Source organism: Spermophilus citellus (genome assembly GCF_964194105.1).
Source record: "Spermophilus citellus genome assembly, chromosome: 1".
NCBI classification, from domain to species: Eukaryota; Metazoa; Chordata; class Mammalia; order Rodentia; family Sciuridae; genus Spermophilus; species Spermophilus citellus.
The window spans coordinates 117567632-117595419 of NC_138182.1; the positions used below are offsets into that span (position 1 = coordinate 117567632).

General features: G+C 44.4%; 2 protein-coding genes and 1 pseudogene across 3 annotated transcripts in view; 2 read left to right on the plus strand and 1 right to left on the minus strand.

Annotated features, from left to right (window-relative positions):
• LOC308647923 (olfactory receptor 2T3-like) overlaps positions 1–27788 on the plus strand; it is a 668743-nt pseudogene that overhangs the window by 578591 nt on the left and 62364 nt on the right. The gene's annotated exons all lie outside the window — the stretch shown is intronic.
• Positions 3095–4039, plus strand: LOC308652328 (olfactory receptor 14K1-like; the record flags this gene model as incomplete). The annotated part of the gene is made up of 1 exon (XM_081300070.1): positions 3095–4039. One exon carries the CDS (start codon positions 3095–3097, stop codon positions 4037–4039), a length of 945 nt encoding a protein of 314 aa, XP_081156196.1.
• On the minus strand, positions 15456–16436 carry LOC308652339 (olfactory receptor 14A2-like; the record flags this gene model as incomplete). Its single annotated transcript, XM_081300075.1, has 1 exon — positions 15456–16436. The coding sequence occupies one exon, from the start codon at positions 16434–16436 to the stop codon at positions 15456–15458; it is 981 nt and encodes a 326-aa protein (XP_081156201.1).

Genomic DNA, 27788 nt, shown 5'->3' on the forward strand with positions numbered 1-27788 from the left:
TAAAAAAACAACAACTTCAAAACATTTTTTTTTGCATAGTGGAAATAGAATTATTAACTTTTTTGGTTTTTAAAATGTTACTATTCCAAATAACATCCTAATATTACATTACAGAACTTCTCATTTAAAATGTTCATTTTGTTTTATTGTGAAAGCAGGGGTTTGATTCTTGGCTGTGAGTGAAACTGCGCTGCTCAGATCGCACTACTTGTCCAAGGTGAGAAGTGACCACACTGGCCCTGGCGGGTGCAGAAGCCAAATAAAGAACAGAGAAGTCGGACACAGGCCTGTAATCCCAGAGGCTCAGGAGGCTGAGGCAGGAGAATCACGAGTTCAAAGCCAGCCTCAGGAAAAGCGAGGCACTAAGCAACTCGGTGAGACTCTGTCTCTAAATAAAATACAAAATAAGGCTGTGGGCGTGGCTCAGTGGTGGAGTGTCCCTGAGTTCAATTCCTGGTTACCCACACCCTCCTGCTGCCAAAAAAAAAAACCAAAAACAGGTGAGACTCTGAGCTGTCTCTCCAGGTGGAGAGGAAGAACAGAGGCTAGGGACGGAGAAGCTTCCCGGGTTAGCGTCCTCCATGGAGAGTGCCCCGCCATCCTGGAGAACTCAGAGAGCACGTCCCTCAGCTCAGCTGGACAGCCTTGCCAACACAGACCAGGCCAACCAGGACAGCAGTTAGGAACCCCGTTCTGAACAGTGGCACGGCTGAAGCTGTCTATCTGGGGTGAACAGCAGTGATGGGGACAGGCACCTGTCAGAAGACCCAGGAGCAGGACAAGGCTGGGGAAGCCTGGGGTGGAAGGAGTCTGAATCAGGAGCCTGGAGGGCAAAGTCCACTTCTCTGGCATCAGGGTGCATGGGAGCAGCCTCTGACATTGAGAAAATGTGTTCCTGAGGCAATGCTAAAGCAGAATCCAGGACTCTGGGCTAAGGATGATCGATTGAGGGGCAAGAACAGGTACAGGCCTCCCTAGCCTGGATGTGTGAGTGGCCTCTAGTAGAGGCCCCTGGTCCTGGTAGCAGCACACCTGCTGCTCTACTGGGTGCAGAGAACATGTCTAACACGTGCTGGTCCTGGTGCTAATCACATCAGGCCTAGAATGTTATGACCGTCACCTGGCTTAGTCTTAGGAGTTGCTATTGTCATGAAAAATGTCACTGTGTTTTTGAAAACCAGTTTTTTTTCAAAGTAATTTTTATGGCTTTCTAATTTTTTTTAACTATGCTAATATCCACATTAAAGAAGCAAAATAGACACTAAAATAGCACTTTCACCAAAGAATTACACTATTTAACGAAAGTATGGGGGGAGGAATCAAGATCCTTCAAAATAAAAGAGAAGTGGATAATAAATGTAAGATCACTTTACAGCAAGGAAGATTTCACATTTTAACTTACTTTTTTTATTTCTAGTGCAGTGCAGTTTTGCATGACATTGGAGTTCATTTTGGCACATTCATAAATGCACATGACACAGTTTTCTGCATTTCAGTCCCAGTACTAGCCCCTTCCCTCTCCTCCACCCTAACCCCATCCCTCCACTATCTACAGGTCTTTCTTCTATTTATTTATTTAAATTAGTGCATCATAGTTATGTACAAGATGGGAATGCATGTGGTATGCTCGAACATGTGCAGGCAGAATCTGGTCGGCGTTACTCCCTGGTTTCTGGTTTTGTTTCCTTAGCTCAGGGGTTGTGTTGAGGAAGCTGGTGCTGTGCCAACATGTTGGAGCGTTGGGTCTTGGTTTGTCTCTAGCAGCTTCTCTTTGAGTTGATTTTCATGCAGGGTGAGAGGCAGGGATCGAGTTTCATTCTTGCTCATGTGGGTATCCAGTTTTCTCAGCCCTACTGTCCTTTCTCCACATTATGCTTTGGGGACCATTGGTGAGTGTCATGTGGTGGTATCTATGTGGGTTTGTCCCTGTGCCTTCTATTCTATTCCATTGGTCTTCCTGTCTGTTTTGATGCCAATCCCCACATTTTATTCTCAATTTCATTAATTTGGGCTGTGATGATCTTTTCCTGTCTTCTGCATGTTTGGAACTAGTTTGTTCCTGCTTTTCTGGGCCTTGATGTGCGGCTTTAGGTTGCTTACTTGGGATCTTGCTGTTTTTAACACAGGCACTTGACGCTGTAAGCTTTCCTCTAAGAACCACCCTCAGAGTGTCCCAGAGGCTCAGGTATGTTGTATCACTACTATTCTTGTTTGAGTCTAGGAATTTTTAAATTTAATTTCTCAATGTCCTTCAAAAAAGAAAAGAAGTAAACAATAAAAAACAGCATCACTTAATAATAATGAATATTTCCTTTTTTAGTTTATTTTTATTTTACTCTTCCTCTTTCTCAGATGTCAAGTTTCTACTGAATTGGCTGCTACATTTCTCAAGATATGAAATGGCCAACTATAGAAAGACCTTCCTGTCTTTCTTTCTTCCTTCCTTCTTCCCTCCCTCCTTCCTGTCTTCCTTCCTCCTTTCCTCTCTCCTTCCTTCCTCACTCCTCTCCTTTCCTCTTTTACTTTTGTGGTGCTGGGGATTGAACCAGGGCCTTGCACATGCTGGCCAAGTGCTCCATCACTGGGCCACACCCCAGCCCAACATTTCTTTAGGATCCTGCTTGAAACCAACAGCTTCAGCCAACTGCTGGTCTTGATTTAGGTCAAATTAGCAACTATTTAAAACATTGCAGTACACAAGAAGCAGAAGTGTTATTCAAGACTTCTCTACCACACAAAAAAAATTTAAACAAGTAGGATGTTATTTATATAAAAAGGTATTACCCTGTTACAATTATGTAGCCAAACCTGCAATTATCAGTGGGAAAAATTACCCCCAAATCATTTCATGTTTTCAGGGAAGGAACTGTAATTCTTATTTTTTTTTTTGCAATCAACTTGAGTCCAGGTATATTGCAGGGTTTTGTTGTCTGACTCATGGGTCCACTAGGTATGCGAATACCTTGGCATTTTAAAGCTTTCTCCATCACTATGCTCACCTCTACTCTTCTCAGAAATTAAGGAGCAAGTGACGTTTCTAGCTGATGTGTTGCTTTACCTACTTTTTTCTTGACACTGGCTCCTGACTCAAGTTATGAAGAACCGGACGCTGGTGGTGGAGTTCCTGCTCCTGAGGCTGGCTGAAGGCCGGGTGCTGTGGCTGCAGGCTACGCTTTTCTTGATGATCTACCTCATGGCTGCGCTGGAGAATTTGGTCATCCTGCTGCTCACGCTTGTTGACCGCCGTCTCCACACCCCAATGTACTTTTTCCTTAGGCATTTGTCTTTCTTGGACCTGTGTCTCATTTCTGCTACCGTGCCCAAGTCCATCCTAAACTCCTTCACGCTCTTGGACTCCATCTCCTTCCTGGGGTGTGTGCTGCAGCTCTTCTTGGTGGTCCTGTTGGCTGGGTCGGAGATTGGCATCCTCACAGCCATGTCCTACGACCGCTATGTGGCCATCTGCCGCCCTCTGCACTATGAGGCTGTCATGAGCAGCGCTTTCTGTGTCCAGCTGATGGCCCTGTCGTGGATCAATGGAGGGGCCTTGGGAGTCTTGTACTCGGCTGGGACATTCTCTCTGGAGTTCTGTGGTTCTAATAGGGTGCACCAGTTCTTCTGTGACGTGCCTGCCCTGCTGAAGCTCACCTGCTCTGCAGAGCACACCATCATCGAGGCCAGCGTGGCCGTCGGGGTCTGCTATGCCTTCTCATGTTTAGTGTGCATTGTGGTCTCCTATGTGCATATTTTATCCATGGTGTTAAAGATTCCATCCAAGCAGAGCCAGTCCAAAGCCTTTTCCACCTGCGTGCCTCACCTCATTGTGGTGAGCACATTTCTGGGAACAGGTGCAATTGCCTATTTAAAGCCGGCGGCTGATGGGCCCCCCGTTGTAGACCTGCTGGTGTCTGTGTTCTACTCCACAGTACCTCCAGCCTTGAACCCCCTCATCTACTGCCTGAGGAACAAGGACATCCAGTCAGCTCTGGGCAAAGTCCTCAGGAGGGTTAGAAGCAGTCGGCAATGGGAACAGGACTAAGTCGAAGCTGGCACCCAGAGTTTCAGGGTTTTGTTGTTGTTCTGCATCTACTGAAGTGTTTAAATTTCTACTTAGAGATTGAATTTCTGCACAGCCTTTTAGCAACAACTTCAGGGTGTATGTTCTCGTAGACAGTAAGCCTTTTCTTACCCCCCCTTACTTTATATCTTACTGTTATGGAAATTGCAAAGGTTTCCTACTATACTCTTGATTTTGATTCTTGTTCCTAAGTTCCGTGAGCTTTCTATGAAGTTCTTATCTCTTCAAAACTTCCATGTTTCCTGGGTTTCACTTTATTTAGCTAATAATTTATAATTTCAGAGTTTTCCTTGCATCTCTTTATGGATTCAACTTGACTATATAGTCCTTCTGATTTTCACTATTTGGTGAAAATATTTTAACTTAAAATTATGACCTTAACAATTTTGCAGTTCAAAACAAGGTACTTAATTCTATCACAAGTTTCACTTTTTGCTCCAATATATGCTTGATATATTTAAGGTATTGGAGATTGAACTAAGGAGCACTCTATTCCTGAGCTACATCCCCAATCCTTTTTATTTTTATTTTGAGACAGAGTTTTACTAATTTTCCCAGGCTGGCCTTGAACTTCTGAATACCTGGTATTACAGGTGTATACCATTATACCTGTCTGTCTGATGTACTTTATATCATTACAGATTTAAGCATATGATTCCATCACATCTGTGTTTCTTTGCATGTAAATTATATTTTTGGATGCAGGCACTTTTCTCTTAACCAAAACTTGTTTGTATCTAATGTGCAAATTCCTGATATTGTGCTAATAATGTTCTGTAATTTATGAAAGTAACATCTGGCATGGCTTCTAACGTTGTGATAAATCCCACCTTCTCCAGAATTTCCAGGTCATGTAACACTTCCAGAACCCTACAGGTGCAACCTGCAATTATCAGTGGGAAAAATTACCCCAAAACCATTTCATGTTATCAGGGAAGGAACTCTCACAGCAGGGAACAGTTCAGCTCCCTCTCCAGTCTGCTTACGGCCTCCTTCCTGAAGATGGAAGCCATGCTTGTTGACCACCTTCACTGTGTGCAGGCTTTACGTCCATCCCTTCTGTTGGTCCTCACAGCCAAGGGGAGGTGGCTACAGCACTCAGCATGCAGAAAGCAGGCGGTGTGCTCGGTTGCCCATATTACAACACAGGGCTGTAGTAAACGCCCCTGCTGTCGACTGGACACACCTTTCAGACTGGGTGCTCAGCACTGCATCTCTGAAACTTTCTCCTATGACCCACCTCAGGAAATCTTCTATTTGTTTATAGTCTACCAAAATTTCCCAGTCCAGCCTGAGCCTGGCTATAAAGTACTTAGTTTCCTATTTCCAGTCTATGAAACCTTGTATGTAATAGACAAAAGTAATTTAAAATGTTTTTTGTAGTGGGCCTTGTATATATATTGATATAAAATAAGTTAAGTATCTTGTAGAAATCAAGCTGCAGCAGGAACACTGGCCTATGAGGCCCCCCATGAGGTCTTTATGGTGTAGTTCACAACTCAGAGTCTTCAAAAGCTTGACCTTTAATAGACATTTGATCCGGGTCAGTTTATTTTATACCATCATAAACTTATCTTTCTCTGAAATTTTTTTGTATTAAATGAACCCATCAATTTTTTAATTAAATCCCTTTTACAGAAATGCTGAATTGAAATATGGAAAACATGCACATCTGGGAATGGAGGGCATTGGATGATGACAGAACTCTCAAGGGGGGATCAGTAAAGTGACCCGTGACCAGCCTCACCTAATTAAGTCCCACCTTTCAAAGTTTCTAGCTCGAAGAGCACCAGCAGCTGGGGACCCGGACTGCAGCACAGGGGCCTTTAGGGACATTCCAGATCCAAGCTACAATCCTGCCTGTAGTCATGCCAGGTCCCGTCTGTTTCACGTGCACCTTGATATTGTGTGTTAGTGCACACGCACACAGACACACAGACATACACACAAACACATACATTCACGACTGGGTGAAGAATTTCCTTTTGGAATCTGGTCAGACACAGTAACTGTTCTCTTTGGAAGACTCCATCTGTTGCGAATGGCTTCAAACACGTTCCTGTCCCAGGCTGCAGGAGGAGGGAACTAACGTAGGGAAGCGAAACTTTCAGAGCCCTCACAAAAGAAAGCAAGCCGACAGGACAGGAGAATCGACAGAGGACCACGCATGTCCAGGCCCATGTCTGGAGAACACCAGGCGGGCAGCAGAAGCCCTACTGCAGAATTGGTTCTTAAGTAGAGAATTCTGAATGCTCCCAATGCAAATAACTCATCCATAAAATGGTGGAAATACTAATTACCTTTGATTGATCTTTATAAAACATGTGTATTGAAACATCACACGGTCTCCATAAGTAAATATATTATGGGTGAAGAGAACTTTAGAAGGTAGCACCAAGCAAACCGAGAGGGATCTAGACTCGTGCCTAGGCACCGCTAAACACGTGTCTGTGTGTACTTCAGCGGGTGGCCGGCAGGCCTTATGAGCTCCACAGCTGATCGCTGAGAGATGGAGAACCTGATCCCTGACTCAGTTTCACTTATTGGAATATTTTAAGGATATTTGAAACAACCTATGTACAGGAATCTCTTTTTCCCATAACAAACTTCATGATTTTTAAATATGAATTATTTCCAGTGAAAGCTTTGTGACCAAAATGAATAATTACATAAGTGAATTTTAAACACCTGATATGAAACCTACAGTCTCACTCGTACTTCATGTTGAAATGATCATGTTTTAGATCCTGTGTTGGTCACTGTCACTTTCTGTCACTGTGACACCACACCCGGGACAACCTCCTTAGGTATGAGAAGACTGAGTCATGGCTTCAGAGGTCCCAGCCCATGGTCAGCTGGCCTCAACCATCTGTGCCTGTGGCAGGACAGACACGGTGGAGGGAACGCACACAGAGGTCAAGTCGCCCCTGCTGGCATCTGGGAAGCAGAGAGTGTGTGGGGCTCCCCACCTGCCTCTCCAGGGCAGCTCAAAGACTCATTCCCCCCACAGCCTCCAGAGGGCTCCACCATCTCCCTGCAGCACCACAGCTGGTGCCCATGCCTTCCACACGTGGCCCTGGGACACTCCAATCCAAACTGTGGCAGAGACTGGGTTAAACTGTGTCATTCAAAGTGATGGCCCCGGTTTCTAAAATTGCATCTATCACTTGCATTATGGACATGCTTGACAGGGGTAATTGGGAAGAAATGTGACTTCTGTGTGTGCTGCTCTTTGCTGGGTGCCAAATGGCTGTTCAGAGACTCTGTGGTGCATAATTACTGCTCATAGCAATTATGAGCACCTATGTGCCAGAGGTTTCTCTAGGGTCTTAATACACGTTCCTCATTTATGAAGCCCTGAGGAATTCTCTACACTGTGGCCTGCTGTCTTTATTTTACACTGAGGAGCAGGTGAGACTTGGTTCAGATGGGACTCTGGTAGAAAGCACTATTGTGACTGGTTCCTTCAGGGAAGGGGAGAGAGAGACATGGACAAATGAGACGGAGGTACCAGTAGACTCCCATGGTCACCTATGGAGAACCAGTCAAGGCGAAGCAATCACTTCAAAGCCCATGTTCAGCACACAGAGGGCCCCTGAGCCCACATCTGTGATGAAGACTCAGGCCTGAGCCTTGACAGCATTTGGATCTGGTGAAGCACCTGAGTGTAAACTCCACCCCTAGCCAGGTGTGGTGCTGTATCCCTGTAATCCCAGTGGCTTGAGAGGCTGACGCAGGAGGATTGTGAGTTCAAGGCCAGACTCAGGAACTTAGTGAGGCCCTAAGAAACTTAGTGAGTCACTGTCACTAATAAATAAATAAATAAACAGACAAATAAAAATGTTTTAAAAAGGGGTGGGGATGTGGCTCAATGGTCAAATGCCTTGAGGTTTAACGCCCCCCCCCCACCAAAACCAACTCACCCATTCCCATAACATTATGGAAGCACAAAACTGCCTCCTGCTGGGTTGTCAATGTATTGGTGTGTATTCCTTAGCGTGGGTGAAGTGACTGTATCAGCAACTGACCTTAAATGGAAAGAGGATCGCGCTATTCTGGGTTCCATTTATTTAATGCAAGAAAAAAAATTCCTTTAATTTTCTGTGTGTGATTTTTTAAATATTCACTGAAGTAAAAAATAACAGAGTGCTTCCTTCTTTTCTGAATTTTTATCCAGATCTGCATGAAGGAACCAAGCCACACGCACAGAGGTGGCCTCACTACAACTTAGTCCCACTTTGTTCTGACCCGTCTGCACACCCAGTCCCCCACTCTCCCATAGGAGGCTCAGTGTCTGTGCACTTGTTGTCACTTGAGGCTGGAGGTGACACAGGCTCTACAGGCCCATGGACCTCCCTGTGGTAGGCCAGGTGCTCAAGCAGGCTGGCAGCTGGGTGTGGTCTCAGGGCTGCTCAGGACAGGGACTGGCACCTCCAGTTGAGCCTGAATCCGCAGGCCCCACCCTGCTCTCTCATGTTCCCAGACCTTGGAGTACCCCTGTGCTATGGTGCCACCTGCCCTCCTCCTTCCATCCCTCCGCCCAGGAACCTCCTCTAGTCAGGGCCTCCGCGGGTCCTTTTCTATGTATGGAGTGGCCGCCACTCTCCTGAGGATCTTGCTCTTCACCGGTGGAAACTGAGTCCTGGCCCATACAACACTGCCTGCCTCTGCCCTCCTTTGCTGTGGGTGAAAGAAGGTGTCAAAGAATAGAAAGTAACAGTGACCTGCTCTTGCATTCTCCCTCTTTTATTTTAAATTCATTTGGTATTCTGAGCCCCCCTGTCATGTACACCACCATGTGCCCAGGTGTGCACTCACTGTGCTCACAGAGTCCCATTGCTGGGGTGAGAATGCTGACACCCCCATCTGGTCTTCTTTCACTGCATCATGAGCTGTAGCCAGGCTGTGAATAGAGAACACAGGATTACAGCTGAATGGGCACTCTGTGTTTGGCCAGTCTAAAGCATGCATGCCTGTGATTGATCGAAGGGCCACAAAGAGGGATTTTTAGAAGCAAAATAGAGACAATTACATCAAGTATGTGTGGATTTAGAAGTAGATTTTCCATGGCATTAAAATAGAAAGCAAAGGCTTTCTGTGGCACACAAGTCTTGAGCCTTGTCTTCTCTTTAATGTGTGGTGCACCATGAGTGTGGCGATCTATTTGCATTAAAAATACAAAATTCCATACTTCCTGTAGGATCTCGTGGATAGCTTGCTAGCTAGACGACAAATGCTCCTAGGTTTTATTTTCCTAATCTCGACCTTAAATGGAAAGAGGATCGCTATTCTGCAACGTTCACCCAGGAGCAGAGACCAGCAGGTGACTAGCCCTTGGAAGAGAACTCCTGTTTTGCGGGATGCTGATGGAGATATGCCCCAGAGACACCTGGAGCCTGGCTCCGCAACAGCCTCTCCTTCGGAGAGCTCACCCGGGTTCTATGGGCATGTGCTGTCACCCCCTTGGTGGGCACCTCGCGCTCCAGGTCAAAGTCGAGCAGTTTGTACGCACCTCCAGCAGAGCGCGAGCTCTGTCCGGAGATCCTCAGAAGAGGGTCTTCCAGAGACCAGGAACCAAGGGCGCCTTGCTCGGTTCACAAAACAGAGGACAATGGAGCGCGAGGCCCGGGCAGTGCCCTGCGGCTGACCTCAGGCGAGCATCCGCGGGGCCTTCCTACTCTTCACAGACTCAGTGTGGACCTCAGCGTCTTCGCCATCCCGGGAACCTGTTCTTGGCGTTGACCTTGGAGCAGTCTGGCTGCAGCTCTCCTGGCCCACGCGCTCGGGTGCTTCAGGTGATGGGAAGAGCTCAGTCGGTTGGGTGCAGAGACAAGACGCCCAGCACACGTCCAGCGCTCCTGGTGTTCTGAGATCTCAGAGATTGGGCGGGGCGCTCGGATTACACCGAATCTGGTGATCTGAAGCTGGAGCCGGGCGCAGGCCGGCTGTGCGTTTGGGTGGGCGGTGAACAGGCTGGTTGGTTGAGAAAAGAAGCCTGCCACTATTTCCTCGGCGGCTTGGGGGCTATGGTTTTAGGTGCGTTTGCAGGTGTTGTCTCTTCATAGCGATCCATCCATTAGCCACTGCAGGGCCTGTGGAGCTTCCAGCTTGAAATCTCCTTGGCTACCTTATGGCCCCTCTGCTCCTGGGCTGGCCAGCGTGGAGGTCTTCCTCACGGTTTTCATGTCAGCCTTCACACGTCCTCAGAGCTGACCTGAGTTCCTTGCAGACAGCAAGGTAGGTGAGTCTCATTTTAAAAATGTCCATCTAACCTGCCTGTGCCTTCTGCCTGGAGAGTTTGATGGATTCCTCTGGAGTGCTGCGATGGACAGGATGCACGGTGCCCTTGTTCCCCGAACTCTGCAAGCCCCCCACTTACTGGCCTCAGAGGCACCCCGGAGCCACGCCCTCCTCCTTCACTGCCCCTCTTTCCCTCTGTGGCTGCCTGCCTTTGCTCTGTTCTGTAGCCACACAGTTGGAGTCTTGTTTCCTCTTACACATTTCCCACAAATGGTTTTCTTTGTGATGACCTTGGGGATCAGATCAGTCTTAAAGTTACAGTGATCTGTGTTTGACTGATAGCTGTACTGAAATAACATACACCATCTATTTTTTTTCTTGTTTTGCATTTCTTCAGCTTCGAGTAATTGATGTCACAATCCCATCTCTTCATAATATATATGTATCATGGTTTTGTGATCATCTTATGCATTCCTATGTTGTTATATACCATAGTTAGAAGTGATTTGCACACCAACATTACAGTAGTAAAGAAAACCTGTGTTTTCTGTACGTTCACCTGAGAGCTTTGGTGCTGTATATTCTGATGCTGCCTCTAGAGTTGCTTCATTCCCACTAGAATGGCTCCTGTTGGCATTTCTTTGGGTGTTAGGGTCTGTAAACAAGTCAAGATGGCACCTGGCATTTTGCCAGAGGGAGTGGTTTTGTTATGCTCGAATTCAGGACCCCCAAAGACCACCAGAGACCCAAGATCGATGTAAGCAGCAAAGAGGTGTTCATTGCGAGCTAGTTCTGTCCTCCGCGCACACACAGCAACTGGTGACACTGAGAGGCCCCGAGCCCAGGGTTTGCAGCAGTTTTATACACTCTTTGGAGAGGGCAGGGACTTCACATACATCATAGCATCCCTTAGCAAATCATCACACACCTCGGGAAAATCAAATAACAACTCTAAAACATGATTAGCACATTCACTGGCAGGAACAAGTTGGGTAGGGGTGATTGGTCAGTACAAAAGGGGGATTCATTTAAACTGATTGGTTTAAGCCAAGAGGGGTGTACGTGCTGAACTGCAGGGCTTCTAGTTTAGATACTGGTCACCACACCTAGGTGGAAGCCATCTGGAATTTCAGATATGTGGTTATGTTGGCCTATCTGCGGCTTTTCCTGCTTTTCCTAGAACTGTTTCCACAGAGCTTTTCTGTAGTTTTTTTTCTGACTTTAGGACTACAATAAATCAGAGGTTAAGTTTCAGAGCAAAATAAGATCCCAAGCAGAATGAAATTGCTTAGGTCTTTCAGTTTGTGAAGTAACGCCAGGGAGCCATTAAGTGTGGAGATTCCTTATTGGTTGACTGCTGTATCTAGTTTATGTTAATTAAGATAAGCTGTGTGGAATGTATATATACCCCTCCTGTCCTACAATAAACGGCTCCCACTCCTGCTGTATCAATCTACACAAGTTGCTCGTCACCCCCTGGTTATTTTGCTGCAGGCAGACTGAGGCAGATGGTGGCCCGTCTGGGGAGCCCCGGGACACTCGGGGGTAAGTGACGAGAAAAAGCTGCCCGTCCCTAGAAAGATAGGATGGGAGCAAATCTGCTCATCCCTAGATAGGGCGAGAGGAAATATGGCCATTTCGAGAAAATGGAGAGGATTGATACAGTATGTTTGTGTCTTGTTTTGTCTAAGTGTATTGTATTGTCTTTGTGACGAAAATATGGAAGGGGTGAGAAGTAAATTATTAAGAGAAGGAAGCACCCCAGTGGAACCAAGAATAGTTAGGGCATGTGTTGATGGAAGCCCAGGAACTCTAGTCAGAAAGAAGAAAGTTCAGAGGAGGAAGGATTATCAGGAAAAAAGTTGCAGCAAAAGGCTATTACTCAATACTTTTTGTTACCGGAGGGTGCGTGAATCGGTGCGGCGGCTGCCACGTGTGCGAACTGGTCATGGCGCAGCAAGGACTTTCCAAGCTGCGGCAGCCGGCTCTTCCCTGCCCCCTGCCCGGGGAGCGGGACACCACTGCGAGAGCCCAAATCCAAACTTGACCTGGAGGCACAGTCTCCCAGGCTCTTGCTCCCTGTGCCCAGTGGCAGTTTGAGTCCGGAACACTCCCCAGACTCTCCCGGGGCCATCTGGGGCTGCCGGGCATGTTACAGGTGGAAGACAGCCTGCATCCCTGAAGTTTGATCATTTCCAAGGCCAGTAACTACAATGGTTCTCCCACACCTGGAAGCTAATGAGTAATGAGTACTATTAAGGCTTATTTCAAATGTAAAAAAACCTTGAGATAATGTACTAAATTGTTCAGAAGGTTGTTTTCTTAGTGAAATGCTACAGGATTTTCTTTAGCATCATTGCCGGAGTTCCTGCCATCATCCCAGTGCTGGTAAGGACGAGGGTGGAAGAATTTCCAGTGTTGCTGAGAACCGGACAAGACTTCGGATCAAGCCGCATTTGGGGACACTCTAGTCATGTTTAACATGCTCAGGAAAGTTGGTTTCCCATTATTTCTGAAGGCAGTTTGGCTGCGGGCATCCTACTTGGCAGGAAGCTCCTTTTCTTCTAGAGTCTTGCATATTCTGCTCCCCTCCCTTCTGGCTGGTGGAGTCTCTGCTGAGAAGTCTGCTGATAATACAATGGAAGTTTCCTCCTATCTGCCCAGTCACTTTTTCCCTCTTTTAGGGTTCTCTGTGTGATTTCTGGAAGTTTTCTTATAAGGTGCCTTGGTATAGGTCTTTTTTGGATTTATTTTATTGGATTTTCACAAGTTTGTACATACATTTCATTCCTAAAACTTTGAAAATTTTCCACCATGATTCTGTTTTAGGACATCTGGCTCTTTCCCTCTCTTCTCCTCTGGGAATTCCCTTGATCCACAAGCTAATGCCCCATCAGTTCCCTGCTTTCTCTTCACTTTGCTCTAATTTTTCTTTCTTTCTTTTTCTTTTCTTTTTTGTTAGTTTGTTTCCCCCTTTGCCTTGATAATCTTAAATTACCTGTATTCATGGTTGCTGATTCTTGGGTTTGTTCAAGTCTGCTATTAGATACCTCTAGTAAATTTGTCAATTCAGTTATTATATTTTTCAAATCAAAATTTGATATCCTCTTTTTATTGACAGCATCATTTTCCTGATTTTGTTTAGTTATCTACATGTGTTATTTTTAAGTACATTGAACGGTTGATAGTAAGGTCGTTCTTATTTCCTCCTAGGGAATTCACAAACCTCAGTGTCTCTAGGGTTAGTTTCTGTAGATTTATTCTGTTGCATTTATTGATTCATGTTTCATGGGTTTGGGTTTTTTTTTTTTTTTTGTAATTTTGTGATTTTTTTCTTTCTCTTGCTGTTGGTATTTGGGCATTTGCAATGAAAATCAAACACCTCTTAAAGTCTTTAAGAGTGGTTCACACAGGAGAAGGCTTTTACCAATCATGCCAGCTAGAGAGTAGGGAGGACTTGTTAATGTTTCTGAGGACCTGTCTTCTCTGGGCATTTGTGTGTTAATCTCAGTTGAAGTCTTTCCACCGACCCCATTTTCTTTGCAATCTCTCCACCCCTCCCACCCCCCACCCCCTTGCAGTTCATAATTTTTCAGCCCTGGCTAGCATCTTCTTGTGGTGCTCCTCCACATGAGGAGTCAAGGAGGAGTAACCATCAGCCAACCATGCAGGGTGCTCATCAGGAAAGACCATGTTGCCCTGGTATCAGATGTCCTCTCCCAGAGCTGAGAAGAAGCCTGCATGGGCAAGCTCTGCAGGCTGGTGTGCTCCATAAGCACCCAGAACTGGTGAGGAGCACCCCGGCCTCACAGCCCCTGCCCCTGCTCTGCAGTGTGAAGTCGTCTCCCCACACTGCACAGCAGCTTCAGCCATAAAGGTCCTCAGGCAGAGGAACACTGCTGGGCCATCTCCCTCAGTCCACAAGCCCCGGCTTGGCTGCCTCCAGACTCTCAACAGGGCTGATCTGACTGTGTAGTGTCTTCACAAAGGCTAAGCTAGACTTTCAGTCTCCCACACAATAAGAATGTGTCTTGATAAGTTTAAAATATATAAAAGGGCAGTATGGATAATGATGAAGGCATCGATAAATTGATAAAATAGAGGCAAAATAACTGGCAATCCCAAATACCAACTTTAACTGCTAGAATATCCATAACAATAATGAAGACAAGAATTGAGGAAATGATAGGTTGATGAAGTTTTTATAACATCTGATTTCATAATAATAAAGCTGGTGACGAAATAGAAATGAGAACATATTAATGTTTTATTTGTAATATGAGTAAATACAAGGAAAATATAGGCATAAATGAAAGATTTTCTGCCATATTGTAAAGATATTGAGAGCAAGAATTGTGTGTTATTTCCAACATTTCTCAGCTTTTCTGAGACTTTAGTGGCTACAAACCTGTTCGCACCAGGTATGATTGAAGAGAATTTGCAGGGACAAAGATTTTTAGGCTCATGCTAATTTCATACTGCTGCAGTCATACGGTGACACCAACATCTTATCCTAAAACAGAAGTAGTTCATTATTTTATAGTTTCTAGACTTAGAATGGCAGCAACGCTCACATCATGCTGAACCCCAGCAGAGCTGCATTCCTGACTGGGGTCTCCATTGGGTGTGCTTCCTCCGCCCCCCAGGGCTGGAGGTGACTGTCTCTGCAGCTTACCACCTTGCATCTCCAGTGCCAGCGATGCAGGTCCGGCCTCCCACAGCACATCTTTCCCTCTAGGCAAGTCTTAGGAGGCCCATGGCTTGTAGGGTTGACGTGCTTAGATGGCGACACGTGGGCAATCTGCCCATTCCACATTGCCTCATCACATCGGCAAGGTCCCTTCTGCAAGGTGAAGGAATGTGTGCACCAGTTCCTCAGAGCTGGAGCCCGGCAGCTTGAAAGCCTCATCCAGAGCCCACCATGTGCTCCTGAGCAAATTACATGGAAACACTGGAGGAACACGTGTCCAGCTCACACAGGTTCTGAGGTCATGGAGCTGATCACAGACCTGAAAATCTCATTCCTGAACTTTTAAGTTAAATTGAGTACTTGAGTCAAGATATTGATTTATTTACATTACATCACGAAGATCTACATAATTATTAAAAACACACACAGCAACAACAAAAAGACATGTCACTGATCCTTCCTACAAACTAGTTCTCTTGTTTCCCCTGTAATACTTATGACACAGTTTCCATAAATCTTCCACAGAGAGGCTTTGACGTCCTTGTTCCTCAGGCTGTATATCACAGGGTTCAAAGACGGAGGCATCACGGAATAGAGAACAGACACCAGAAAGTCCACAGGATGTGGGGATTTCTGCACTGGCTTCAAATAGGCAGTGATGCCTGTCACAAAAAATGTGGTCACCACTATGAGATGGGGTGAGCACGTGGAGAAGGCTCTTGACCGTCCTTGTGAGGATGGCATTCTTGTGACAGTTTTGAAAATGTACACATATGAAAATCCAATGGACACAACACAGGAAAGTCCAAATGTGACTCCAATGACCACAGTAACATCAATGGTGACATGTGACTTTGAGCAAGAAATCTTCAGCAGAGAGGGGACATCACAGAAAAGTTGTGGGAGTTTTCTGGAGCCACAGAAAGATAAAGAGAAAGTTCCTGCAGAGTATAAGACCCCAAAGATGCCCCCAAGGAACCAGGAGACAGCTACCATCTGCACACAGAGCCCCCTGTTCATGATGATGTCATAGTGCAGGGGGTGGCAGATGGCCACATAGCGGTCGTAGGACATGGCCGTGAGGGTGAAAAGCTCAGTCCCAGCAAACTGAGTCACCAACAAGACCTGTGAGACACATCCTGGGAAAGAGATGGTGTTCCTGTGGCCCAAGGAGCTCACAATGAAGTTGGGGACAGTGACTGAGACAAGGCAAGCATCCAGGAGGGACAAGTTCTTCAGGAAGAAGTACATGGGGGTGTGGAGACACTGGTCCACGGTGACTAGGAGGATGATGAGAAGGTTCCCCACTAGTGCCACCAGGTAAATCAGCAAGAACAGGAAGCCGTGTGCAAGCTGGAGCTCCTGGGCTTCGGAGAATAGTGTGAGGTAGAACTCCATCCCCACCGTGTGGTTGGCCGTGGACGCCATGCTGTGGACCTGATGGAGGGAGGACGTGTGACAGGTTCCCACTGAGCCTTGCTCTGGACCAACAGTGTGTGCTCACCGCTGCAGGGTCCAGCTCTGCTCTGCGATAACGCTTGCACCCACGGCTCTCCTGACACAGCAGGCTCAACGACCTGCCCAGCTCCACTCCTGATGCGCGTCCCAGCAACGCCGAGAAGGCAGATCAGGGAGAAAACTGAGAAACATGTCCTTTAGTGAACCTGACATATTTACAATAATGTTGGCAACCTTATAAAATATATCCTGACTCATTAGCTGAACTAATGAGTGAAGTTATTGGCATAACCCATTGAACTTATAAAGCAGCTCTAAGAGGGAATACTCACTGAGTCATATCGAAATAATCCTGTTCTTACTGTCTAGTGATGTTTTTTACACAGAGTAAAAATGTTTTTATTTTATTATTAAATGCATTAAATGGAAGTGTTATAGAAATCACGCTCAGCAGGAGACCAAGCGCCACTAGAAGAGCTGAAGAAGTTTCTGCTTATTTATTAAGAACTTCTTTATTTAAGCCTGTGGACCAAAATGAGCTGGTGCTCTGAAGTTCTGGGCCCCAAGCTGATGTTACAAGGGGTTTTGATGGGAGATCTGACATCATTTCATAACCATCCCAACACTGATGGGTTTGAATTCTTGCCTACGTGATGGAAGACCATGCACAGGGAACTAGGTTAAGTAGTTCACGGGTGTAGAACAAGGACAGTACAACACCTGTGAGTGTTCTCATGAAGTGGCCCTCACCACACGCAGCAGTAACTCAAGTTCCCTCCCAAAGAACTAAGCCTATAAGTTCACAGTTGACAGCTGTTAATTGGCCTAGCAATTAAGTGATGTACCTACGTTTGTACAGTGTTCAGAGAGTTACACAGTATAGGAGAATTAACCCTTTCCCCAGGCATAGACTCTTCCTCATAATGATGTTATAATTTCATTTCATTCAGGTCTGATATTTCCATCACAAAAGCATAAAATTTAAAGTATAAAAATTAAAGCTTGCAAGGCACAGTAGTACACACTTGTAATCCCAGTGACTCTGGAGGCTGAGGCGGGAGGATCAAAAGCTCAAAGCCAGCCTTAGCAACCTATTGAGGCCCTAAGCAAGACTCTGTCTATAAATAAAATGTTTTTTTTAAAAGGGCTGGGGATGTGGCTCAATGGTTAAGTATCCCTGGGTTCAATTCCGGGTACCAAATAATTTAATTAATTAATTAATTAAAGGAAAAATTAAAAGTAAAGCTTTTGGCAAAAAGGAGAGATAAAAAGGGAAAGGAAATTTGTAATCATATAGGTGTATCATTACAATGAAGAAACAATTGTGGTTATGGATGATACATTGGAGGAGCACAGGGAATATGGGGAGAATGTTCACCGTTCCTGCCCCAGAGGCTGTATAGAAAAACACTGTGCAGGAGACTTTCTTTCTCCCACCCTCTCCCTCCCCTCCCTCCCTCCCCTCAGGTGACCAGCCAGACTGTGTCAGGCAAGATGCCACCACCTTCCTGCAGAGTCTGCAGTCACGGCACACTTTCTTTTCTCTTTAAAATATTTTTATATAAAAATACCTTTATTTTATTTATGTATTTTTACGTGGTGCTGAGGATCAAACCCAGTACCTCACACGTGAGAGACAAGTGCTCTCCCACTGAGCCACAGCCCCAGCCCCAGCCCGATATTTTCATCTTAATCACACACTCACTTGGTGTATTTCCAAAATTATTTGTCCTGAAGGAAATTAAGCCTTGTGGTAATTTTTGTTAAACCCCAAATAATCCTCTTCCTTTGATGATGCTTCCTCCTGTGACCTGTGTGTACACTGGCTATCAAAACTGAGAAGTGAGTTCACTTCCCAGGAAGGAAAAACAGCCCCACAGTGAGGACCATGGGGCGGGGCGCGGGGGATGCTAACTTAGAGATTTTCTGTGTCTCTTTGGCTCCAGTTCTTCTCATTGTAAAATAAAGAATTTGGATTTGGGGGCTGGGTTGTGGCTCAGTGGTAAAGAGTTTGCCTAGCGTGCTTGAGGCATAGAGTTCAATCCTCAGCACCACATAAATGTAAAATAATGATGCTGTGTCCACTTAAAACTAAAAAAATAAATATAAAAAAAAGAATTTGGATTTTGTGATTCCCAAGAAAATTCTCTCTCTAAAAAAGAATCATTACTTTATGTGTGTAATAATACCAGCCCAACCCAGCATGCCCACGGGTCACCCCGACTGGATGCTCTAGTTCCAGTGCCTGCCACCCCCACAGAGGTCCTTTCATCTGAGCACTGGTGTCCTTAGCATAGTATGTAGGGAAATCAAGTTTAGCAAGCTTGAAAAGGGGCTCGCCTCCCACAGTTCTCTGTGTTTGTCTTCAGTTACCCTGAATATTCTCTGTGCAAGATGACTGACTATTTGAGGTGAACCTAATTTTTCCCAGTAAAGAAGCTTAATGGCCTTTTCTTAGCTGTAATAAATATGTTTACATTAAGTTCCACATTAAAACAGTGTGAAGACAGTTGGTCCTCGAGCTTCCTGACAATGACCATCTGAACCATCATCGCCTCAGGGACTGGATCAGGTGTCATCTCAGAACAGAGGAGCCTTGACCTCTGCTGAAGTGGCTTCCAGGCTTGCTCCAGTAAAATTCAGGGGAAACAGAGCTTGAAGGCTCCCAGCAGAAAGAGTGGCAAACTCAGGAGGTAGAGATGCTAACTGCCCTGATGAGATCGTCACCAGTTATGTATGTGCATGGAATTGTCACACTAACCCCGTAAATATAAACCACGATGTGGCAACTTAAAAGATTCTAAATCTTGAAATAATTAAAAGGACATGTAGGGTTATCTCACTGAGCTCCTTGCTTGACTGAACTGACACAGAAGGAAAGAATGTTCTGGACTTGCCAGGTCCTCGGCAGCCCACGTGATCCCCCTCCACAGACACTTACCTCTCTACCACCCCCTGAAGCCCCAGTATTCAGACTCACCTAGAAGGACCAGAAATGCTGACATTTTCTTTCTCTTGAGAGTCTTCAACCATCCTGGGTGTGAGGGAGAAGCTCAGTGATTTCACCTTGTCTGACGTCCCCTCTTTTCAGTGAGCCTGAGATAGTTTTCACTGTGTTCTGCATCATCCTTTGGGAAACAGTGGACTGAGGGAGGAGACGAGGGCAATTCTATAGGGGCCCTGGCTGGTCCCTGTGGACCCTTGGTGGCCTGGAGTGACAGCAGCGTGCAGCCTGGCTCTGAGCCCACAGGCCTCACGGCTGGCTCTGTGCTCTGCCTCTTCCTGTAGCATGTCCCTGAGAAGAGCCACCAGCCTCCCAGCTGGGAAGGAGCTCCCAGAGCACTGGGGCTGTGCTCCCCTGCAGTCAGAGGGATGCACTTCCTCTCTGAATCCCAGGCAAGCTGAAGTGGGAGCTCCAGGGCATGTCTGAAGGGGCCAAGAAAGAGGTCCTAATGATATTTGCCTCTTTTCTATAGGATTTATTATTATGTTTCCTCTGAGGTTGGAAAGGCTGCATTTTGATCTGAAATATCACTCAAAAATGAAGATGTGCCATCATTAATACACAGTGATCTCACTTTCCTTTATCCCACAGATAACAACTCACAGAAGAGAGAGAATCATAGTCACAGTCATTGAGGTTCTGATTATCAGGAGTGCTGGTATCTTCCTGGCCAGTGGCCAAGCTAAACAGGGCAACAGGAAAATAGGAAATTTATCCATATTGAACTTTTTCTCAGAGACTCTTTGGCTGACAGTCCCAAAATCAGCCATGGTGAGAATTCCTGGAGAAGCCCAGTTAAGACTTTTCCTATGGAGAGAGGGGGTGCCACTTCAACACAACTTTTGTGACCTGGCTTTCGACAACTTAGCCTCATGTTGAAACTCCTTGTCATACAATTGCTCTCCGAGGCCTGTTTCTCCCCAGCTTCTGGTCATTCAGAAAACTCCCAGCCATCTGCCTATGTCACACTGTCCTTCAAGGCCCTTCACACCCATATTCACATCAGCTCTATTCACAATAGCAAGAGTTGGAAGCACTCGGATGTCCTTCAGCAGGTGGTTTATACACACAACTGAACATTAATCAGCCTTAAAAAGAAAGGAGACCATGCCACCTGCCACACCATGTGTGAACTTTGAGGATACTACACTAAGTGAACTAAGCTAGCCACAAGAAGGCAAAATTAAGAAGATGGACTCAGCTTACATGAGAAGTTGATGCCATCAAATATATAGAAACATAGAGCAGAATGGTGGCCACAGAGCCTGGGAGGAGAGAGCCAGTGTCACTATATAACAGACATGTTTCATTTCTGGAAGATGAGAATGTTCTGGAAATCTGTTTTACAACAATATGAACATATTTAACACACTGACCCTAAGAACACTGCAGTTCCCTGTGTCCCTCTTAAAACTTTCATTACAATACAGCCCCTAAAACAATAGGTAGTTTCTTTATTTTAAGGCCTGTTTCTACCCTCACATCCAGCCTGAATAGACACTAAAGCTTTATGACATCAGATTTTATTTTTCTGTTTTTTCCTTAGTTTATTTACATATTTTATAATAATCCATAGCAAATATTAGGTGCTCAATAAGTATTGTTTGTGCAATGGTATGCCTCCCAGTGGGTAATATGTAAAGGACAAGAGTGAAAGACTTGGACACAGAGCCACCCTGTGTCAGTCCTCCTGTGACAGCTGACTAGTGCAGCTTGGTCAGCTGTGAGTGAGCACCCAAGGACCAGGTTCCCTCCCCTCTAATGAAAGGTCCATTGCATGGGCTAGTTGGATAAGTATTCTTAACTGTAACTATGCACATGAGTGCTCACTGGTGCAAGTACAGGCCATACTGTACCATTTCTTCATGGCCAGAGCTCCTGCAGGAAAAGCATCAGTGATGAGGTGATCACCTAGTTTGCATCCGCAGTGTCGTTGGGTTTTACCACAGGGCTCTTTCTAGACCACAAAGTCTCAATTTCATTTAGTTTTTTCCCCTTATAAGCCTTAAGAATGATGGTCTCCACCATCGTTTTTGTTAGTATGTGTCAAGGGGTTTTTAGCCCTCCCCCGCTTCCCTCCTGACCTGCGGGAGAGCACAACCTGACCAGGACGAACCAAGAAAGGTAAAGGTCCACTGGCCGCCCACACCCAGCCCTCCCTTGCAGGAGGACAATCAGACGCGCCAGGGAGAACAGTCAAAGCAGGATCTCATTTATTGAGAAATCACACACAGCTAATATAATGTACAGGAGCCAATCAGGATAAAGATCAGCAAGGTGGGGAGAGTTCATGTGTACACCCATCCTACAGGCAGTAATGGGAGACATGAGCTGTCTGTGAGGCCAGAAGGGTTCTGAGCCTATCCTAGAGGTGGTCCGATTTCCGTCACAACCCATGGCAATGCCTTCTGGCTAATTGCCAGGCGCTATCTTAGCCACATGTGGCCCCAGGACTGGGAAGCGGGTAGCAGCCAGCAAGTTAGGTTTTCCTCGTTTCTGATGCAACATTCCCCACATTACATCATGCCCTACAAGTATGAAAAATTTTTTAAAAAGTGAATTTGGGAGATATTGATGAAGTTAATGTAAATTGGTTTTTCCAAACATACAGAATGTGATCTTTACCTGTGCCAATCTCCTTTTCTGTCAGGAGATAGTGCTCTGACTTCCTCCTGAGACCTCTGACTTGGAGATGTTTAGAATTGAGTACTTAAAATAGTTGCTTGGAATGAGGAAGGATGGTCGCCTGTGTACATAAACGTGAACTGGAGACTGTAACCAGACCCTACAATTCTCAGTGGAGTGGGTGGTGCTGGGTGGAACCCAGGGCCTGCATGCATCCCCAGGCCCTACTGGGGTCTTTAAATGGGGAGACACTTAGACTTTGCTGGTATTTGAAAACTTGGTCCATCTGCATTTGGGCACCTCGTGTGGTAGAAGCCAGTATAAAAGGGGTGAGTTCTCACATGCAGTGGGGACATGTTTGCTGGTGTGGCACTTACTGTCCTGACACTGCGACCCATCCCTGGCATCTCTCCGAGGCATCCTGCTCACTGCTGCGAACCAGCTCCCAGTCCCTCTGGGAAGACAGAAGGAGTTCCACTGAGATGCAGCTGTGTGGTCCTGACATAGCTCATCAGGTGTCCCAAGCCCATGAAAGCTCTCCCAAACTAATAGTGTCATAAAACTGCACAGATCATTCAATTAAGCAAGCAGGTCCGCTGGTGGCAGGGAATGGAACAGCCAAGGAGAGGGGGAGGGCTGGCACTGACCCACCAAGCTCAGGTGTGTCTGATTTGCCATCCAGTCCCTGGCAGCTGGCCACAGAGACGTCAGAGACACAGTCATGACTTCCTGAGTGACTGAACACGTATGTACATGTGCCAATGGGGATTCCAGGAGTAACTTAAGTAAAACTTTAACCAATGAATTTTGTTTTAAATTCTACAAAATAGAAAAAGCACTTTTCATTTTTTTTACACAAAAGTCCACATATTATATGTTCATTTTCTATTAAGGAAAATGCTGTCCTATTTGTGGTCATAAGAGAATATTTGTTTAATAATACTATTTGAATTTTTTAAGTTATCACTTCATCTTTTTAAAAAGACACTAAATTACTCCCTAGAGATACTGATCTTAGCTGGAATAATTGAGCTGCAATTGATAGATGTAAGAAGTAATTTTTAAATAGAAAGTTTGATTATTTTGTTCATGTAAGTTTATAATCATATCATGCGGTAAATAAATAGAAGAGCTTCCTTTAAAATACCTATCATTTTGGAGGATGTTTGCATACAATAAACTTTTAAAACACAGGCCTTTGCCATGTTGTTTGGTTAAGAGGATAGTTCATGGAGCTGGAATTGGCTTAGACAAGAGAAAAACCAGGCTTTTTAACCCCAAAACTTCTGCTTCTGGAATGTTATTTTGCCACACAGAATTTTAAGTTTTAACCAGAGTTTATTTCATAAATTTTAAAAAATAAAGAACGAGGGGCTGGGGATGTGGCTCAAGCGGTAGCGCGCTGGCCTGACGTGCGTGCGACCCGGGTTCAATCCTCAGCACCACATACCAACAAAGATGTTGTGTCCGCCGAGAACTAAAAAATAAATATTAAAAATTCTCTCTCTCTCTCTCTCTCTCTCTCTCTCCCCTCTCTCACTCTCTCTTTAAAAAAAATAAAGAACGAAGTGATGTTTCAAACTTCAATTTAAGGCAATCTGAAGCTTTTTATCAACTTTTTACAAAGATTGAAGGTAATAGAATGAAGACAGCATAAGACCCTATCGAGATGCCCTCAGACTTCTAAATATAAAGGACAAACAGGCAGCATGTATCTTCATAGGGTTAGGGATCTATTTTGACAAAACTAATCATGTAATTTGTTCAAATAAATTATGAAGAAACAGGCTATTTATGGGTGGGGAATGACTATGTAGTCAGAAAACTGTGATGTATCTGTACAAATACAAGCTCTTTTAATATCTAGATTTTTATTAATTATTAAGAAATTTTGCACTTTTAGAAAACTAGTGTAAACTGGTGTATAGGAATTGCTCATATAGAGCAAAATCACAATTCATTCAGGATAGAGAAATACATGCTTATATATGCTATTTACGGCACATTAATAAACTAAGATGGAGTTCTGTATAACCCAGGCCTTCTCTCCTGACCCTGAGTTGCCCCAAAGCAAGGATGTGGTCAGCCCTGCTACTTATTTCGATTGGGACTAATCAGGAAATTTTTGGCTGATAGACCGTGCATTCACTACATACAGAGATCTATAAGCAAAACGCTATTGGTAGTGTCATTTCAATGAAATACATTCTATCCATATTAGAAGGTGTTGAAATTAAAACTTTAAAAATCACTTTCAGAATGCCAGATCTTTAAGGCATACTAACTGATGTGGCAAAGGAGATTTAGCATTCTCTAAATATATATGTAGCTCATGTATATGCACCCAGCATACTCAAATCTTCAGACCAGTTCCCTCAGACTTTTTCTACAATAAGAAAAAGTATTTTAAATAATGAAATTTTAGCTTGCAGATCAGTTAAAACTTTCAAAAGTTTTTTTTCCCCCATGACCCTAGTTCTTCTGGATAATATAATTATATTAAAACTCTTCTTAAGTCTTTTGTAGAATTAGTATTTAACTCTGTCTCTTGCTCAAACCAATGTATGAACATCTCGGGCAGTAATCTAATTTATCAAATCTGTTCAACAGACACATGGGAGGCTTCACCTTACTAAAAGGCAAAACCAAGACATCGGGGCCAGGGAAGAGTCAAACTATGGTGCTTTATTTCCACAGTGGTTTGCTGACTTCCAAGAATTCCTGGTGAACTGGCCAAGCTCTGTTTCCTCCCCCGTTACATATGCTGTCCTCACCTAGCTAAGAATCATCTAAAACCCTTAGAAATATTTGATTTTCCTCTCATGTTTAACTGTCCAGAGTCAGTCTCATCAAATAGATGAAACGTTATGAGACTGAGGGACTTTGGTTTCATTTATTACTCATAAAACTCCTGTGATAGCAGCACTTAGTACATATTTGTGGTAATAATTAATTATGGAATAAGATGGATGAAGGAACCTCTATCACTTCAACTGATAACAGCAGCACAAATTATCATTCTGTTTTTACAGACGAACGGCATTTGTCTTGTGTGAAGAACGTAGCCAACTTCACCTGCCAGGTGAATGGAAGTGATAGAGCCAAATCTTCTGGCTCCCTCTTCTACAGTGATGGTCCTGGCGATCTTTAGTTGGAAAATTTGCCTTGCTTAAAAATATTTTGGACACATGCTCTATGTGCCTAGCATAATAGTACATAAAAAATACATATAGTAAAATTATAATAAAATCATCAACAACAAAAAAAGAGAGGAGGAAATTATAACTAGCCCATCATCATAAGAAACCATGAACTCAGCAGTGGATTATTCACCTGGTGTGCATCCATCCCCGAAACCATCAAAACAGGCAAATTTTAAAATGTGAGCACAGGGCTGGGTGCAGCTCAGTGGTGGAGTTTCCCTCACATGCATGTAACCGTGAACCTGGGTTCATCCCCAACACCTCCTCACCTTGCTCCAAAAAAATGACACTCCTTCAATACAGACAGAAACACTGGAAGGGGTAGGAACTCCAGGGTGCTAATTGTAGCCTCCTAGCAGAGCCACCAGAGGGGCAGCCTATTATGCTGACCTAGCAGCTGCAAATAGGACAGGAATTCTTCCTGTAAAGAGGTCGCAGTACTAATGCCCCCTCATCCTGAGTGAGTCAGAATTGACAAGCAAACTCTTCCTAGAAAGTCTCCACAGCAATATGTTCTCTTCAGGCAGTGAGACAATAGCAACGCTCTTGGCAGCGAAAGCAAGGGGCATCTCAGCAACATCACAGGGTCCTGGGTCATTCCCAAGGATGCTGTACATGTCAGCTTATCTAATCCTGTCCAGGATTGTCAGAAGGAGGAGAGCATTCATCTGGCTCAATAAAGAAGCAGAGACTGGGCCTGTTGATAATGTGCTGCTCAGGGCCTGGCATGTAGCTCAGTGGTAGGCCACACACTTAGCATGCATAAATGCTAGGTTCAATCCCAGTGCGGGCACACACTCAAATAAACGCCCATTTTACACCAGGATGAAAACTGTGATTTTGAACTAGATAACTAGGAATCAAAGTTATGCTCATAATGTCTGAAAATTATTGTACCCGCACCACTGAAAACAAGTAAACAAGCAACAACAAGATCCTATCCAGAACACAGAATCTGTTCAATTGTTAAATGTATCAAGATAATATCATGGTAATAAGGATGAACAGTTTCCAACTTCTGTACCCAAAACACTCTCTCTCTCTCTCTCTCTCTCTCTCTCTCTCTCTCTATATATATATATATATATATATATATATATATATATATATATATATAATTAATGACAAAAATATTTTAGTGATATTGCATCTTATTCAGTATTAAAACATGATATAATATCACAAAGTTTACCTGATCACAGACACAAGGTTGCATAAGCCTCAATCTTTAAGAAACTTATGAAAAATAGCATCAATAACAAAGTAGCATATTCTCAATTTGAATAAAAGGAATGTCACTACTCCAATGAAGAATCATTTAAAAAATGCTAGGTCCACAGGTACAGGTTAGAATATGGAGAGGTCAAGGGCTTGGGTGCAGCTCCTTGGTAGAGCATTTTCCCAGCTCACCCGAGGCTCTGGCTTTGGTCCCCAGACCACAGAACACACACATAAGTAAGTAAGTGGGAAGAGGAGGTGCAGGCTGCACTTGCTCACCGTGGCTCCCTGACTTCTCTCCCCTTCGCAGGCAGAGCTGTGGCCGCACATGCCCAACTCTGCGGTGGTGACGGACTTTCTCCTGGTGGCGTTCTCTGACGCGGGACCTGCATGTCTTACCACTCCTCGATGTTTATCCTAAAGAATTGAAGTCATCATACTTCAGTGACATATGCATACCCATGTTTATAGCAGCATAATGGACAATAGCCAAACTATGGATCCAGCATGGGTGTCTATCAACAGATGAAGGAAAACAAAATGTGGTGCATATTCACAATGGAGCTTTATTCAGCCGCAAAGAAGAATACAATCATGTTACTAGCAGGAAAATGAATGGAACTTGAGAATATTTTGTTAAGCAAACTAAGCCAAACTCAGTAAATACAGGGTTGTATGTTTTCTCTCATTAACTGAAGACTGGGGTGAGGGGAGAAAAGGGGAGGTGCTCATCAAAGTTAAATGGAGCTCAGTATAAGGGAGGAAAAGGACCAGGGGTGGGGGAGGGAGGGAAAGGGAAAGGTTGGTAATGAAATTGGCCAAATTGGATTGTGGCATTGTGTGTGTGTACGACTATGTGGCAGTGAATTTCCCTAGTGGGTACAATTATAATGCACTAACAAAAATACGAAAAAACTTCATAATTTCAGAAATGTATTATCTAATAAAGAATAAATTATATATCAAAAGAACAAAAATTGCTATCATTTGGTGTGGAAAATATTTGCTCAGTATGCAGATTAAAACAAATTGTGTTCCTACCTAAAAATATATAGAAACTGAACTCCAGATTGTTTAAAGACATAAACATAGATTATATTGATACATAATTATTTAAACATCATATATAATTATCTAATTCTTATAAAGTCGATGGGAAATATCTACTTAAACAACAAAAGATTAGTAAAATATTATTTAATTCATATAAATTCTTTACTTAATGTAACACATTATTTTCAAACCTAGTACACTGATACAGATTGAAAGATG